The sequence below is a fragment of the Rhinolophus sinicus genome, linkage group LG11 (assembly GCF_036562045.2).
Source record: "Rhinolophus sinicus isolate RSC01 linkage group LG11, ASM3656204v1, whole genome shotgun sequence".
Classification (NCBI taxonomy): domain Eukaryota; kingdom Metazoa; phylum Chordata; class Mammalia; order Chiroptera; family Rhinolophidae; genus Rhinolophus; species Rhinolophus sinicus.
In genome coordinates this window covers 27,563,074-27,581,874 of record NC_133760.1, presented here as the reverse complement: position 1 = coordinate 27,581,874, position 18,801 = coordinate 27,563,074, and the positions used below count along the sequence as shown (strand labels likewise).

At 38.3% G+C, this 18,801-nt stretch overlaps 1 protein-coding gene across 1 annotated transcript in view; it reads right to left on the bottom strand.

Annotated features, from left to right (window-relative positions):
* The window catches only part of CFDP1 (craniofacial development protein 1), a 102,151-nt gene extending 83,574 nt beyond the window's left edge, over positions 1-18,577 (bottom strand). Inside the window, exons 1-4 of the mRNA XM_019710688.2 lie at positions 18,300-18,577; positions 8,224-8,341; positions 6,575-6,800; positions 5,948-6,075 (exon numbers count right to left, since the gene is read on the bottom strand). Of these exons, the coding sequence (XP_019566247.2) occupies positions 5,948-6,075; positions 6,575-6,800; positions 8,224-8,341; positions 18,300-18,441 (614 nt within the window). The 5' untranslated portion in view covers positions 18,442-18,577. The remainder of the gene's footprint in view (positions 1-5,947; positions 6,076-6,574; positions 6,801-8,223; positions 8,342-18,299) is intronic.
* Between the last annotated feature and the right edge of the window lie 224 nt (positions 18,578-18,801).

Genomic DNA, 18,801 nt, shown 5'->3' with positions numbered 1-18,801 from the left:
AGAATACTGGCCAATAATGACAGGAGAATCCTACAAATTCCACCTTTGCAGGAATATGTCTCTATCTCTTCTTTCCTTCTTTCTAGGCTTCTTAGGACCAGAATCAAATTTTCTTATTAAGAGCCATCTCACTGCTGCACTCAGTACTCTGTCACCCACACAAATGACAGAGTAAGAGTTCGACAGTTTTGTATTAAGAATCTTCACTGGGAAAGATAGCCTAGTTAATCTTGAAGGGCGACTTAAACAACGACAACAAGCCTGTTATTCCCCTGCTCAAGTTCCTGAAACAGCTCAGTGTTACTCAGAGGATCAGACATAAACAGCTGAGTCTTGCCTTCAAGGCTGTCCAAAATTTGGTCCTACTTTCTATTAGGCTCAATTGGTGTGTCCCTCAGCTCTCCCAAATGAACCTCTCCATGATGAGTCAAGAGTCAAAAATAAGAGGAAGAATTTATATGACAGATTAGACCATCATTCAGCAAGTAGTCTCGCCTTCCCTGTTGACCAAGAAGATACTTCCCCACCCCATTAATGTTGGGCTTGGATACATGACTGGCTTCAATGGTCAGTGAGATGCTAGCTGATTTGACAGAAATAGAAGCTTTCAATGTGTCTGTGCTGTTTCACTTGCCCTTGAGTTCCATCCTTTAACCACTAGAATAATATGCCTCAGGTATACTTGCTACTGGTCCAAGGTGCACGAAAGACATGTGCTGTAGATCTGGACCCCAATAGCAGCTTGGAGTCAAGCCTAGTGAACCCAGATAGCCAGAAACACATGAGCAACACATAAATGCTTACTGGTGTACATCACTGAATTTGGGGATGATTTATCACACAGCATTTCTGTAGCAACAGCTGAAACATTTACATTTCATGGGTGAGAAAACTGAAATCTAAGGGGTTAAGTTACTTTTTTAAGACTAGCCAGAGATTAAGTAGCAATGGCAGAGAGAACCATGTAATAGACTCTATTTCCCACAGATTGGTGCCACAAATTTTCCATTCCACATGCTATTCTAGAACTGATACTACCTCAACAAGAGGGGCATGGAATGCCACCACCCCTTGAAACTGGGTGGGCCTTTCTGGCTGCTTCGATACTGAGTTCAGGGTAAATGAGTTAAGGCTTGCTGATAAAGGGTGACACAGCCTCCACTGGCTTTCTCTCTTGGGAATGCACCTTTGCAACACCAAGTTACCATACAACAAGAAGTCTGGCTACCCTGAAGCCATCATGCGGGAGAGAACATATGGGAAGACCACACAGAGAGAGAGAGGCCTGAGGAGCCAGTTCCAGCTCCCAGGTGTTTGAATCTTCCTAGCCCAAAGCACCAGACGTGGGAGTAAGAGAACCTTCAGGAGGGCTCCAGACCTACACAGTACAACTGCACAGGGCACCCCGAAAACTGCCTAGCAAGAGCTGCCAAGCTGAGCCCAGCCATCCCCAGAACTATGAAAAATCACAATAAAACAATTGTTTTAAGCCACTAAAATTTGGGGTGATTCCTTGCACTACTATATAAACAACCAAAATAAACCCACATCCAAACCCAAGGCTTAATGCAGAGTCCCAGAGTGCTGGACTAGAAAGAGTTGCCTTTAATCTCCTTGCCCTGGGTAGAATCTGGGCTCATGAAGAACAAGTGGAAACTTCCACGTAGACATGGTGGTCTGAACACAGGTTTTATTCTCCATTCCCTACTCAAACCCTGATAAACAGTGGTAAACAAATTTACAAGGGCAAAGTTACACATGGCTAATGAGAAGAGGTGTAACGGCAGGACAGAGATGTCAGTCAGGTTTTCTGAAGATAGAAAGTAAACAGACAAGTAGTAATTGGCTTAGGTTTTTCTTTTCTCTGATCTCTTAGGCTACAGGCAAAACAAATCTGTACTATGCTATTGTAGAAAGGTTCAGAAAATTGAAATACCAGGAAACTTTGAAGGTGGAGGAGTAGGGCTAAACCCAGCTGCAAGTTTGCATCAGGAGCAAATAGGTTCCAGGTCCCCTTCTGCCTTATACCAGAGGCTACTGTCAACTGATTCAACGAAACCCATTCCTCTTTTGAGAAATGAAAATTACAGAAATTCTAGACTCAAAGGGCAGGGTTGAAGTCTCATTCTGAAAACAGGGGAATTAAATAAAAATCTATTTGCTCACTCTTCCCTTGCTATAGCAACCTTAAAGCTATGTGTTCTGGATGGCTGAGTTACAAGATAGGGTGCTACCCAACCAGTATTAGACTTTGCACCAGTAACAAATGAGTATGTACTATGTTATGCTACTGAGTTTCTGGGTTTATTTGTTACCCCAGCGTAGCACAGCCTAGCCTTACTAGCACATGAATTTAACGAATAGGAATTTGAGAACAAGAAAACATGGGAAAGGTTATCAACAGACAAACTTGTCCACAAAAAGAATGTTCTACAGAACATTTGATGTAGCAAATTTACAAAGGTCCACATCATTATGAAATTTTAGAATATTGGGGATAAGAAAAGATGAAGATCAAGTAGCCCAAATTATAGGGAAAATAAAAGAAGACTTTATGCAAAGTATGTTTATTTTTTTGTGTTTTTTTTTAACTTTTATTTATTTAAGTGTGTTTTTCCAGAACCTATCAGCTCCAAGTCACGTAGTTGTTTCAATCTAGTTGTGGAGGGTGCAGCTCACAGCGGCCCATGTGGGGATCAAACCAGCAACCTTGTTAAGAGCCCCGCGCTTTAACCAACTTAACCTACCAGCCGCCCATGGTTTTGTTTTTTACTTGTTTTACCAGAGGACTAAAAAAACGGAAATAATAGCAGCCACCTGAAATAATTTGGTAAAAATTTTCTGGAAAGCAACCTAAATCCAGGCACTGTGTTACATGTAGGACGTATAAAAAGATATGACGTGGTCTATGCCCTTAAGGGGCTCACAGCCTATCATATCAGGGAAGCCAACCATGAAAATGAGTCATGACAATACATGATCTCCAGTAAGTGTCATAAAGGAAGCAAGGAAAAAGTATAATCGTGAGAGTTCCGTTAATTTCTCAGGGTCAAAGTCCTATTCGTATTCACTAGGAAACAACTTCTATAAACTGGTGTGTTTCTCTTACGGACTTTGCTACTTGATGTTAACAAAGTAATATTGGCAGATTTCTCTTTGTTGACAGTGTGCGTAGAACTTCACTTTTAACCAGCAATAAGAAGCGATTCAGCTATCAAAATATCTTCAAGTAGGAGTGGTCTAAACTATAGACCACTTCTAATATACAAGAGGGAACACTGACAAGAAAAAGCCCACAATTAGCAGTAGTTAATTCAAGTGTTATCAGCAGAAATTCCATTGTAACTTCATTTTCACTTAATTCAGAACTCCCCGAAAAGTCTTTATTTAAACTTTCCGTGACTGGCCGTTTCCAAACGTGAATCATTTAGGCAAGTCTGAGCTAACTGGATCAGCTGGTTATGTGACAGGGAAGGATAAAAAAATGATGTTTCCTTATTCTCCAAGGTTAACAAGCTACACATTTTTCAAGTGGGGAAAAAACAAAACAAAAAAGTAAAAATCCAAAATCTAACTATTAAAACATAATTTGAAAGAACTAAAGCCTAACTTTCTGCTAACACTACCTTATGCTTATACTTACAAATTCTTCCCAGTCATCACTAGCTCTTTCCCACATTTCTTAAAGATGCAATAATATTCTTAACTTGATACAAAAGGAAAAAGCAAAATAATGATGTCAAAAGAGATAAAAAGATATGTTCAAAACTATACACCAAGTTTGTATCCGGCCGTCAATTAACATTCAGGCCTCCCAAGTTCCTACATGAGGGTTCCTTATAATACCTAAACTTAAGTATAAATAATTTAAGTTAAAACAAAAATCCTACCCAATTGCCAACTATTAACAGGGCTTTTGTTTTCTTTAGGAGAAAAGAGTTAGAGAACTTTCACTTGTCATGTTATATATCTCTGTAACATATTTTTTTCAAGTAATAAGCATATATTACTTTTGAATATGTTATATTTATGAAAAAAGAAGCGCTTCTTTACTCGTGTTTGACAGACATGGTGCTGCCCTCTCCCGACAAATCATAGAAATAGCAGGCTCCCAGAATACCCATCCAGTAGTTGTAATAATTTATATACATAAGTCATGCTGTCATCAACCCAACTTAGATTACATCAATTAACAAGAAAAAATTAAGCTATTTTGTCATATTAAAAATTTTAAAAATTAATATACACAGCATTTATTCAAAATTTGTGTCTAGATGTTCACTACTGAGAACTGGTATTTTATGTAGTTTGTTTCAATTACAGAATGAAAGGGTATAAATATAACAGTGATTCCCTGTATCAATCACTTATACTCACACTTTCAATGAACAGCATGTATAGTTATAAATTCTTTTCCTTTTCCTATCTTATGTTCATTTTGACTATGTTTATTAAAATGTAATTATATGTCTATTAAATTTTATTGTTAAAAATTTAGGCTTGTATACTTATTTTTAATTTATTTTTCTATAATTCCTGTCTCTTGTGTTTTACAAAAGTATTGGTCTGCAAAAGGTTGAAAATTTTAAATCAAGGTCCTTCACCACAGAGAGTTTAGATGATAATCTGCATTAAAATGAAATTTACTGGATGTGAGAATTATATTGTATCACAAAGGAGAATGTCCTTGTTCTTAGGGAACAGTGTTCAAGTATTTAAGAGGGAAGTAATTCTCTAATGTGTACAAGTATTTCTCAAATGGTTCAGCCAAAACAAAAATAAATACAGATATATATGGAGGTGAGAGAGGCAAAACATTAACAAGTAGTGAATCTGTACGATAGCTATATGGGTGTTCATTGTAATACTACCCTTGCAACGTCCCTGTAAGTGACATTTTTCAGAAAAGTTGGGGAGAAAATTTTTTTTAAATAATAAAAAGTTGTGCTGTACAACATTTATAAAACTCATAAGGCCAAATCCTTTTTTTCCGAGATGTATTTTCACTGGACAAAACAATTGTTGGAAAGTAGATACTATTTTTAAGAGTATCAATTTTAGGGGAAATCATACTTTTAGAGAAATTACATTTTTAATTACTGTCAAAGAAAATAAATGTGACTACCTAAAATACTATCGATTGGCACTTAATCTGTTCTCATTTAGCTCTAAATTATAGATCTGCTGTTTTCACATAATAAAATTTAAATACAGAGGAAAGAGGAAATTCTGGGCATGTAGCTCTTACCTAGAACAGCCAGGAGGTCATTAAGCTCCTACTGCTTTTCTAAATCAGTAACAAACCTCATGAATCAATTATAAAGAACAGTATTAACCCTTTTGCTGTGACGTTCATTTATATCTGAATGAGTATACCTGAAATTTTTATACATAAGAATAATGTCACTTATATACAAAACAGCTCAAATTGTTATTATTAAATGCATAAAATAGTCAAAATATCAACTTTTTGTATTTTGTGGATTTCTGACACATTTTGGAAAAAAACTTGAAATCAATTAACACAGCCAAAGAGTTCAAGTGAAGAAATAAAACAGGTAGCAAATTTCTCTCCTGGTACTTTCAATTCTTACCTGATTTCAGAGGCTTCACTGAGGTTCATACTTCACAGTCAAGGAAAATAATAAAGGGAGAAATGACTTAGTCAAAGTCACAAAGCGTGGCAATGAGTATGGGACCATATGCTTTACTCTTACATTTTCTTGTTTCTGCTCAGCCAACCACTTCATAATACCCCAAACTACATTACAATATGTGAAAGGACCTTTCTCGTGTTCCCTGATAATTCACAGAGCCACCGTTTTCCTTAAGTTCCATATATAACTACAAAATAATACGATGGGCTGGAATGAACCAGATGTCTAACACCATTTAGAAAGATGCTCATTTTTAAAACTACTTCTGAAGTTTGTGATTGTCATCTTACCTGACTTCTTCACCAGCAAAATCAAACACTTTGGTGATTTTAACTTTTTCTGTTTCTTTAGGTTTCTCTGGCTCTTCTGCTTTGCTCACCGATTTACTTGAACTCATCTCTTCAATCTCCTCTCTTTTCTATGAAAAAAAGAAATGTAATCCATTTCACGTAAGGAAAGAACCATTCAAACATGCTGTTTATGGCTATGCTTAAATGTTTCATCTCTAAACAGCTAAAGACCTACTGAAAATTTATTTGATTAAAAAGCTTATTTTTTCTACCATAGGGAATGCTTTTGCACTTACCGTGTTTCCCCGAAAATAAGACCTAGCCGGACAATCAGCTCTAATGCGTCTTTTGGAGCAAAAATTAATATAAGACCCAGTCTTATTTTACTATAAGACCCAGTGTTATATAATAAGATTAATTTTTAATCTTAGATTAATTTTTGCTCCAAAAGATGCATTAGAGCTGATTGTCCAGCTAGGTCTTATTTTCGAGGAAACACAGTAGTAGAGTTACTATCAAAGTGCTCCTATGTAGTATGACGTGTGCTGTAAGCTTCAAATCTCAGTCTGTAAATTTAAAAAAAAATCTATCTAGAGAAACATTCATCTCCTTCATCTACCAACTTACTTTAACTTGTGGACTTGGGGGCACTTTTGATTTTGGTCCCACATCATTGAGGAAGCTGGCCCACAGTTCATCCTCCTTCTTTTTCCTTGCATCCTCTGACCCAGTGCCTTTTTTCTGCTCTGCTACCGCGTCTTCCTCCTCACTGCTACTTCCTCCAGATTCCCCACTGGCATCCTCCTCTTCCTCTTCCTCTTCTTCTAACATGAGGCCACCTTGTCTTCTCTTCCTAATAACCCACAGTCACAAGAAAAAAGAAAGACAAGACAGACAGTACAAAATGATTTCAGTTATCCCTTCCTCAATTCCAAACATAATGTTGCAAACCCAAGAAAACTTAAATCTGGGGATTACTGATTAAAACACACATTGAGGGGAGTGTAAAAGAGGTACACTGAGATTTTGTGGGGGAAAAAAGAATTGAGCTCTTTAGCTTTTTCCCCAAACACTTAGAATCAAAATATAGTGTTCTGTTTTCAAAGTCAGGACCAGCTATTTTCACCAAGAAACACCCTAAATCACCTCACAGAATCAATCTGTCCGGAGAGTGTTCCCAGAACATCTCTGTCAGGTATTTTTGACTTTTTTAAAGTCATTACATTTGTAAAACATGTCTATCGAGGAGAGTTTCTTCCTAGAATTCTGGCGTTGGGGGATCCATGTTTCTTCCCACTTTCTAAAGATATGAAAGCTGGAATACAGAAAACCTCAAGGACAAAAGAACTGGGTCCAAGACTCATGAGAGTAAATTGATTCTGACTTCTAATACCTAAATACCTAAAGTGAATCTAATACCTAAAATTCTTTTTTCCCTTTTTATAAACTACAATCTGCTTTTTACTTCAGTGCCCAGGAAGCCAGAAACACCAATCAGAGAATAAAAGGCTTCTATGGAAGATTCTCTTATTTGAGTTAAACAACCTGTCAGAATTTTCATAACATTTGGTGGGAGTGTAATTCCGTAACCGGTCTACGGACAGCAATTTACTAATATTTTTACATAATTTTCTTAGTGCATATAACCCTGGATCAAACAATGCTACTTCTACAGATCTGATTTACAGACGTACTTCTACACATATACAAAGACACTACAGTCTTGTTTGTTGCAGTAAAGACGAGGAACAATCTAAATGTCTCTCATAAGGGAATCCTTAAATAAAGTCTATTCGTACAATGAAATATTATGCCATCACTGAAAAGAATAAGGTATAGCTAGATGTACTCCCATGGTATCATCCAAGATGTGAAATAATGAAAATGAGAAGCAATACATACGCAAAGCATGCTATTTTGCTTTTTGGTTTAAAAAGAGAGTAGAAATATATACTTACATGCTTGTACATGCATAGACTATCTCTGGTAACACAGTTCTGAGGCAAAGCCACAAGGGCTAGAGACAGTGTATACATTTTTGTAGTAATTGAGTTAACCACATGTACACATTATCTATTAAATTTTTTAAAATTTAAGCTCAAAATTTTGTAAAGCTTGCCAGAGACCAAAACTGCAATTCTAAAATGTCACCAAATGTTTCCCTCAAGAGAGAAAGGTAAGATACCCTGGCAGCAAGAAATCTATCATCGGATCAATCCCAGTAATGAGGCTTGTTGTGAGCTGCTGACTTCTAAGGGCCTTGAGGGCAGCATCACCTGGCTGGCATGCTCTGGGCCTTTCTCTTCTTCCCTTTGGTTTTCTGTGTCTGCTCTGCACCATCCACTTCATCTTCCTTCACTAATTCATTTACATCATCTTCACTATACTCTCCACCTGAAATCACATAATAGGGTGGTCACACAGACAGGAATAAAGGCTTTCACATCCAGATGAGACATTTTCATTACAAAAAAGTCTAGTATTTTCCACTATTCTTCAATTAAAATACCATTTCCTTAGGGAAGTCTTCTCTGTCCCTGGAGACTAGGCTAAGTTATCAGATTCTAGTGTTCCACGGCAGTCCGTATTTTCCTCTGTAACTCATCCCACTTGTATTTAATGTTTGCAATTTCTGCTATGCTCTACATGAGGACATGGATCCTACTTGTCTTTATAAATATTTGCTGAATGAATGAATAGAAATTCCAGTTCTGCTACTGTTCTTTTCAAAGGAAAAAACTAGTATTCCACCTCATCTTGGATATCTTTCAAAAGACAGCAAGTGATACCTTGTCTTGTCAATAAAAGGGGTTTAGAAAGAGGCCTAAAGACTTCCAGTTAGACATAGCAGAAAGAACAAACATGTCTACTCTCCATCCTCAGACACTGACATTCAGGCATCTCCAACAAAGAATTGCTGCCAAGATCCCAGTCTGACCACACTGTGGGCACCAGTCAATAAATCCTGCCCACATGGGGATTCAACTAGTTTTACTTCATATAAACTTTTACTTGAAGGGTAACATATATTAAAAAGCACACAAATCTAATGTACAGCTCAATGAAATTACGCAAAGTGAACACACATGTATAACCAGCACCCAGCTCAAGAACATTATAACCACATTCCAGAACCCCACTCATGCCCCCTTCCAATCACTAGCCATCAGCCCCAGCCCAAAGGTAACCATAGTCCTGACTTCAAATACCAGAGGTTAGTTTGTTATTCCTGAGCGGCAGCAAACATAAGCCTACAATATGTACTCTTTTTAAGATAAATATTTTCCAGTCTGTTCATTGACATGGCATACAAATAATGTCATTTTACGTAGCAATGAGCATCTCTTTAAAGTTGAGATCTCATTCTTTGATATGATTTATCACCAAAAGGGCTCCCTGGGGGGAAAAAAAGAAAGAAAGAAACTTCAGCTAATTTCAGGTCTGAGGGAAGAAAAGCACAAGGTGAAACCAGGACATTTTGCTGTGCCAGAAAGCAAGCAAGCTATTTAAGAATATTGGGTCACATTAAACAGTCATAAGATCCATCTCGAAAGAAGTTTTAGTGACTTGAGTATTAAAAGGAATAACTGCTAGTAGATTTAAACACACTTAATCGATAAAAACCTGTGAACCCTTTATGATATCAAAAAAAAAGAAAGAAAAATTAATTTGTACAATTTTAGGCTACTATTAAAAGTATCCCCCATTTTGAAAATTGGTAATTAAGGAAAATGAATTAAACATTTATCCTGCCCCAGTTGATGAGGGAAAGCTATACTTTACAGAAGAACATCAACTAATAAATGTAAAAGAACCACAAAATTAGAAAAACACTTCTTATACTCTAATGATAGTAGTATTTAGGCTAGGATTATCCAGTAACGTTAAAGTACACACACACACACAATTTAAGTTTTAACTATTAGATAGACTGCCACACAAAATATTTTCAGGTCCAAGCGAGAAAACAATTATGTAATAGAGGGATCAGACTCTCTTCATCATGATCCACTAGTCACAACTATGGGAATCAACCAGGTCTTCTGAAACACACAAATCATGTATAATGTATTTCAGCCAAAAATGTTTTATTTGAACCCAACAAGCATTTAGACCTAACTTCTAATATATGGAAAAATCAAGGCACAAAGGAACTATCTAAACAATACCATGAAGGAGCAACCCTGGATTTGCCAGGTTCAAATACAAGTGAGACATTCTTCAGGACATACGGCCTGATCTCTTATGAACATCAATGTCATTAGAGAAAGGCTGCTATTACACAGGTTTAAGGGATGGAACAACTATATATGTGCAGTCCTGAACTGAACTGTGATTTGGACAAATAAGCTATAGCTATTTTGGGGTCAACTGGGAAAACTTGAATATGGTCTATATGCTAGATGAGTTGAAAGTTTACTGAAATGGATAAGGAGAGATTATTCACTGAAAAGAGCAGCTTACAAAGTAGCATGAAAAGTGTAATTTCAGATTGGGAAAAAATACAAACATCTATACTAGATGTAGAAAAAGATCAGAGTGAGTATTCACCAAAGGATTTAATACTGATAATCTCTGGGTGATGGGAAAGTAATGATTCTATCTTTTTCACCTTTAATTGTCCGCAGTTTCTAATTTTCTACAAAGCTTATGCACTGTTTTTATAATGATGTAAAGTTATTTTTCATCATATAAACGGGCAAGTGTTGCAGATAGTTCAGACAAGGAGATGCACATGGCTCTGGATCTAAAAAGATGCTCAATCTCATTGATAAGAAATAAGCAAATTTTAAATTAAAAAAATCAAGATCAAATTGCATGCAGTTACTATAAGAAAAAAATAAGATGCAGAATAACATCCCTATAGACAATGAAGCACAAAATATTGTCCAAAGACTCAGAGCTTCCCTCATTTTTTTAGTCCTCCATGCTTAATTATGAGCCAAACTCAGAATCACAGAAAATCTGAGAAAGCATCTAACATCATAAAGCCCAAAACAAACAAATAGAACAAATAAAAACCACCTTGGAGGTGGTTTCCTCATTGAATGTGGCTAGCATTATTTGATACTAAAATTGGACAAGAAATTACAACATCCCTCATAAACACAGATGCAAAAAACCTCAACAAATATTAGCAAATCAAATTCAGCAATGTATAAAAAGAATATATCATGACCATGTGAGTTTCATCCCAGAAATAAAAGGCTATTCAAAATTTAAAAATCAAATCACTATACTAGTAATTTACCACATTAACAGACAAAAGAAAGAAAAACCACATACAATCAATAGATGGAGAAAAATAATTTGACAAAGACCACCCCTCAGTAAATTAAAAATAGAAGGAACTTCTTTAACCTGATAAAAGGTATCTGCAAGAGGCAGTATATGCAGACTGCCAGGGTTCAAATCCTAGCTCAGCTACGATCTAGCTAGCTGGGTGACTGTGGGGGCCTCAGTTTATTCATCTGTAAAACGCAGAGCACAACAGCACACATCTGGTAGCATTAAGTGATGGAGTTAGTCAATGTAAAGTGTTTAAAACACACACGCATGCGCATGCACGAGGCATCTGTGAAAAATCTATAGCTAACATTATACTAAATGATGAAATACTGATGTTTTCCCCTTAAAATGGGGAACATGATAAAGATGCCCACTGTCACCACTCCCATTCAACATCATACTGGAAGTCGTATAAAGTACAAGGCAAGCAAATGAAATAAAAGGCACATTTATGGGAAAAAAAGAAAAAAAATGCTTCTATTCACAGACAACATGATCTATGTTTTTTTTTGTGGGGGGAGAATTAGGGCAGTCTTGGAACTGTTAATTTTGGTAGTACACAACTCTAAACATTTGTTGAAATTAACAGCACTGTACACTGAAAAGAGTTAATTTTACTGTATGTAAGTTAAAATTTTTTTTAAATTAAGTATTATTAATATCCATAGAGCAGTAAGATAATACACTGATGAAACAAGGTGATGCTATAAAAAAGGAACATTCAAAGAATAAAGAAGTTCTTCAAAATTAAAAATATGAAAGGAGAAAAAAACAATAGAAAAGTTGGAAGACAAAATAGACAATTTCCCGTGGCGGACTGATGGCTCAGTTGGTTAGAGCACGAGTTCTGAACAACAGGGTTGCTGGTTTGATTCCCAAATGGGCCAGTGAACTGCACCCTCCACAACTAGATTGAAGGACAATGAGTTGGAGCTGATGGGCCCTGGAGAAACACACTGTTCCCCAATAAAAAATTAAAATAAAAAAAATAGACAATTTCCCATAAAGTGGGAAAAGGTCAAATGGTTAGAAAATAAGAGAATAAAAATTAGAGGTCAGTCCAAAAAATCTAACATAAGATTCAACTTACGAATAAGAAGGATTTCAGAAAAATTAAAAAATGGAGAAAATTCTAAAAAAATAAAATAAAAAATCCCAGAAGGCCTAGCACAATGGATGGAAACAGACTCATGCCAAGGTATGTATATTATTGTGAAATATCATATAATATCAGGAACTAATAGAACAGTCTATCAGCTTCCAGAGACAAACAGATCATAAATAAATGAGCAGAAATCAGAAACAAATTATGTTTCTTAATAGAAACACTGGAAACTAAAAACTAATGGAGCAACACCTTTCAAAATCAAATGGAAAAGTATTATAAAGCTTGGAATTATTATTACTGAACACAGAATTCTATACAGAATAAATAACAATCATGCCTGAGGGTCACATAGTTATTTTTAGATATTAAAATTCTAAAAAAAAAAAAAAAAGTTTCTACTATGCATCCTTTTTCCAGAAGTTATTTGAGGATTTATGCTGTTTGGCGGGATGCACCAAGAAAGAAAACATGGGACCCAAGAAATAGGGAATCCAACAGAGAAGGGAGATTAAGGGAGCACCCAGCATAGTGAGGAGATGGAAGATACTAAGTTTAAAACTGGGAAAATCAAGCCAAATTGGAGCAGGTCAGAAGGCAAAGATGGACTTCAAGAAAAAAGTGAAAGATTATTCAATGAATCTAAATATCTTGGAAGATAATTTAGATAATTCTGAGAGCTGTCAGCATAAGAAATGTCCAAAACTGCAGAATTTTTGTAAGAGTTTATAGTCAAACAGACAACATATGCTGGGGAGCAAGATCTCAAATGAGAATAACAACATTTTTACAATTTCCTGGATGCATTTGAAATTAAAAAGGGGACATAAGGAAGATTAAGAAAGCAAGGCAGGGATTGGATTACAGTATAGTTAACAAGATTATGTGCTCTCGAGTGCTAACCCCTTCAAGGGTATTACTTGTGATATTTCACAAGTATGCACAAGAACAATAGACAGGGCTGACTTAAAATCTTTCACTAAAGTCATAGGCCGGGGGCATGACTATCCACCACGACCTGCTCAGTTAGGAATTTATGATCAGATCACCCTGTGAGGTTACTTTCCATAGAACCCCTTTTTTCATCCCCAGTTCCCTCTTTTGGTCATAAATCAATCCCAAGGATGCACTGATGATCAACCTTTTGGTCGGATAGTGTGGTCTCACAGGCCAGGAAAGCTCATTCAAGCCTTAGTATCAACATGGTGTTGTTGACGCCTGGGGATGAGGCAATACCGTAACCACTGGATCTGAATTGAGGCTGAATTTTCTAAAAAAGGGAAGGGCAGGTACCTGGAAGGTGGTCAGGTCTTATGGCCTTCATTGAGAAAAAACACTCTGGATCATTTCTATCCTGTGAACTACCATGATCCGAGTTTTGCCTTCTGTCTCATTTCTCTGTATTTGACATCTATTATAATATTTACATAAGCCATGAAAAGATTATTAACAGTTATCTTACACATATTTAGTAATCCTAAACAATTGGACTATATAGAGAAACCCAAAGAACAAGTATAACTATTATTATGACTAATATCATAGCAGACAGGTAAGGACAATAAAACACAATGGATTCTGAGTTCAGGACCAATCCTTAGGTGTATAGGCCTTGTCGATGTCTTGGGATAGCTGTCTACCTCTGATGCCAGCAACGTCTGTCCTCGAGGAGTCTTTGATGTCCTCAGATGGGTAAATGTCCATTAGAGGTTAGGCGCCTGACAAAGTCCCTTCCAATGATGTTGGAGAGTGTCTTTTATTGGATATCCCTTCCAATAAACAAAATCTCCAGGTAGCAGGCAATGATCTTTAAAGTCTTCGTCTCCTGGGAGCTCCTTGTGAAAGGAAGTGGTTACCAACCTGGCATTTTCTTGAAGTGACTCTATCAAACCGTGGCAATAGTGTAAGACATCTCCTTTCAATAATGTCAGCTCATAAATTCCTTCAGCTAAGTCCAGCTTAAATACATTGTGATGCATGAAGGAATGCAAAAACCAAAAAATGGGGTTTGCCAGGGAGCAGGAAAGAACCAGGCAGCCATCTTGGGCTTCCCATAGCCCCAACTATTCGTTTAACTTACTACCATTGTTTACCCATCCGATATACTCTAGTTTTTCATCACTTATTTTACAATGCTTCCTATGCAATTCCAAATCTTTTGAAGAGTTCCAAGAGCCCTTCTGGAACACCGCAGAGTCCTACATTATTGAGATTTTAACACTTAAAACATCAACGTCTAATGAAAACGAAGAAGTAAGCAATTAACATTCTTTAGCGTGGCCATTTCATAATCTCTAGAAACATTTTTCAGACATAAAAGTCGATTATTAATATGCACTTACTTCTGTAAAACCCAAGCAACATAAAGACATGTCCGTTTTACTTAAAACAATAAACTTAAACTAACTTTTATTTACTAAGGATTAATCTCAGATCACGTGAACTTGAAAAGCATTTGAGTTAGTTTCTATATTTCTGAGAATTTTAGAATACCCATTCCTTACAAGCACTTGCCTTTAAATTAATTTTAACAATACCATCCGGAGGTAGAAAATTATCTCACATTTACAACATACCTCTGTAGACATACAAAAACAGAACAGTTGGATCCAAATTTTGTTTTGGAGGCCTTTTACAATTTATATTTGTCCTTGACAAGTCAAGCTCCAAAATACTTTCCTCCTTTTAAAAAAGGACAGGCATTTTTAATACTACCAAGAATTGGGTTGTCACCTAACTGGCATCATAGATTGATCCATTTATCTAAATCCTCTTTTTAAAATCTTTGAGAGACCAATTAAATATGTTTTCCATTCTTCCTGCCTAATTTTATAGCCTGCCTTTCCTAACTGTGCATGTGAAAATTAATTTAGAAGTATCAAAGAATCCTCACCTTGGCCATCTCAGTTATAAATGGGAGGCTGACTCTGATGGGCCTTTTTCGCCTGGGAGGTAGGATTTCCCATGTTAATTTTGAGATCTGTAGAGTCAGAACAAACTTTTGGAGAAAATCAGCCTTTAAATGTATGTCTCCTGGCGAGCCAAATGTGGTGGGTACCCCATAGACCTGCTTTACTCCTTAGAGAAAATATTTCCTCGGCCAACCCCACAAAGATTCCTAGTCACCTAAGAACACCAGAGCAAGGGCCAGCAAGAGCTTACCAGGTGCCCTGAAACCACAATGCTTTCCAAAGCATGGGCCTCTCGTTCAGGGTGAACCCACCCATTCCAGGGCACCCTGCCCTTCTCCCCAGGGCTACCACACTGGATGAATGACTCCTGGTACCCATCTCTGCCACCCTGGATTTATGGATCAGAGCTATCATCACCCCATTTGGCTATTCGGATTGGAGAAGCAAGTGTCCTTTCTTTTTCAGTGCTAAAGCGAGTTCAGTCTCTCATTCAACCAGCAAAGATTTTGTTCAGATTTTAAATAAAAAGCCGAAATTAAAAGCAGCAACCCATTTTTTTTCCCTCTGGGTTATCTCAATCTTTATCTATCTTGAGGATTTTCTAAGAACAGCTCAAATAAACTCATGGCCTGCTACTTAAAGCATTGGAGGCCTGGGATTCTGAGAGAGACTCACCCAAGTCACCTGATGCGAAGGGGGGAGCTGGTGGGACACAGTGGGCCCTTGATTATACCTAGCCTGGGTCCAGGCAGGGTGGTCCTGGGTGGGCTTCTTCAGAATCCTGCCGACTACGTCAAGTAAATGTCAATATAAGAAATGTCCAAACCTGTAGAAAATTTTTATAAGGGTTTGAGCCAAACTGATGACAATGCAAGGAGCAAGGTCTCAAATGCTCTCGAGAATAACAATTTTGCAACTTCTATTATGCATTTGAAATTAAGGAGGGAACATAAGGAAGACTGAAGAAAGCAAGGCAGGGGTCAGATTACAGGATAGTTAGCAAGACTGTGTGCTGCTCTGGAGGGTTAATAACCCCTTCAAGGGTTTTTACTTGTGGTATTTCAAAGGCTTGTTAACCTAGAGGCACAAGAACAATGGATAGGGCCAGTTTAAAACCTTTCACTAAAGAAGTTGTATGCCTGGGGCCTGACTAAAGAGTTTATGATCAGATCACCCTGTGAGGTTACTTTCCATAGTACCCCTTTTTATTCAACCACAGATTTTAGGGTCTAATTTGTAAGTACATAGACTAGGCAACAACAACAAAATGACATTAAACTCCAGAAAAAACACCCCAGTCATATAACTTCTTTAGTAAAAGGCTTATCTTTGCCTTAAGCAAGCCCCAGCCATTGTTTCTGTGCATCTAGGTTAACACAATGCCGGTTCAGACTCCTCCTCCTAAAGTGGACCACCCTCAAGAGTTTAAAGCGCACAACCTTAACTATCCTGTAATCCGACCCCCGCCTTCGTGTAATTTTCTCCCACCTTCATGTAATCTTCCTTAGGTTCCCTCCTTAATCTCAAATACATAAAAGAAACTGCAAACTTATTCTCTGGAGCACTTGAGATCTTGCTCCCCAGCATGTGCCATCAGTTTAGCTCAAATAAACTCATAAAAATTCTCTACAGGTTTGCACATTTCTTATGTCAACACACTGACTACTAATCTAACCAAATTGGACACAGAAACAATGGCAGGCTGTGGAGTTGTGGAAGGCCAGAAGGTGGACGGGTATGTGTGTGTTGGGAATACGGGGAATGAAGTAAGGGGTATTAAATAAAATAAGACCTACAGTGCGTTGGTTAAGTCAACAGATAATAGAAATAACAATTTTTTTTTTTAATTTAAAAGTGGAAAAATTTTGCCACCAGGGAGGGTATACAGGAATGCATGTATGATGGGAACTGCTTTCAAAACAAGCCTTTTAGAAATATTTTACTACTTTTAAGTATGCATAATTTTGATTAAAATGAAAACTAGTTTTCAAAAGATCACTGAGAGTTCTGGTCAAGACAGTGGAGATAAATGCTGTGTTGCCTCCTCCCATGACATCAAACTTACAACTAAATTATAGAACAATCAACCTGGAGAACCACCTGAAGTCTAGCTGAACAGAAGTCTTATAACTAAGGATATAAAGAAGTCACGTGGAGACTGAAACATACTCTGCAAACCCACGTTAAAAAAAGGATTACTCTGGCCGTTAACAATTAAGACCAATGTTGGACAAGAATGGAATCAGGGAAACCAGCTGGAAGCTTTGACGAATGAATCCCAGTGAAGGATCATGGTAGCTCAGCAGCAGTGAGATTGGTGAGTGAGCGGTCAGAAAGGAATTCTCTTCTCCAGAGACACGACAGAACTTACTGATCCGTTGGACCAAAAGAGAGAGAATACCGATGATTACTAGGGGAGTTTGTTTTCTACCTGAGCGATTGTATGGGTGGATACTTTTAATACGGGAAAGTCTGGGGAAGGCACAGGATGGCGGAAGGGATAGGTTTGTTTGGGTGACAAGGTTTTTGCCCCGCTTGGTTTGAGACGCCTATACAATACAAAAGTTCTGAGAAGGGAGCAATAGGTGTATACTTTGCAAAGAGGCAAAAGGCAACAAGTGAACTTTCTAACAACCAGTGAACTTTCTAATCCCTACTGAGGGCAAAAAGTGGACGACGATCTATCTTGGACGTGAGGCTACATAGCTAGCAATTCCCTCAGGATGGAAGGTCTGACAATAATTGCCAACACTCGGAGTGCCTTCCAGGCGATTTCAGCATTGGTGTGGTTAGGGGACCACCGACCAACGCCAACAGAAGTAGGGCCACGTTCACGCGCCGGTTGCAGCGCTCTGGGAGGGGGCAGCGGCTGCGCGAGATGTCCCGGTTCACAGGTCTTGGGCAGGGAGGCGAGGGGGCGGAGACGCTCCAGACCCGCGCCACAGGGCCACCAGGGCCAGTGGGCCCACGCACGCCGAGCCAAGAGCGCCTCACGTGGGGCGCGGGGCGGGGCAAGCCGCCTCTCGCCTCAGGCGGAATCGCTTACCGGAAGGCACGTAGTCCTCGTCCTCCTCCGAGGTGGAGAAGTCTTCGGAGTCGAATTCCTCCATGTCGCTGCCACGCAGGGCGGACCAAGCCACAGAACCGGAGTAGCTGCCCCCAACGGCAAAGCCCTGGGGAGAGACCATAAAGATGTACTGGGGGCGGTGGCGGCTGGGGCGGGTCTCCACAGCGTATGCACACGCGCAGAGAGTGTTACGTGACGGGAACGCGACCCTTCTGGGCCAGTGCCTGGGCCTACGGCTACTGTGGCGGTTGGCCGCGCACCGTGCTGAAGCAGTGCATGCCGGGACTTGTAGTCTTCGGAGCTACCTAGCCTCTAATTTAGTAACCGTGCTTAAAAAAAATTGCGTCTCTACCCATTCAGGGGTTGGTATTTTCGAATTCGCTTACATGCTAAAATTTATTGTAACCCCAAAATCAATATTCGCGGTGCTTTTTGGGGTTATTCGTGGACATGCGCAGAGAGAAAATTTCAAGTCAACCCG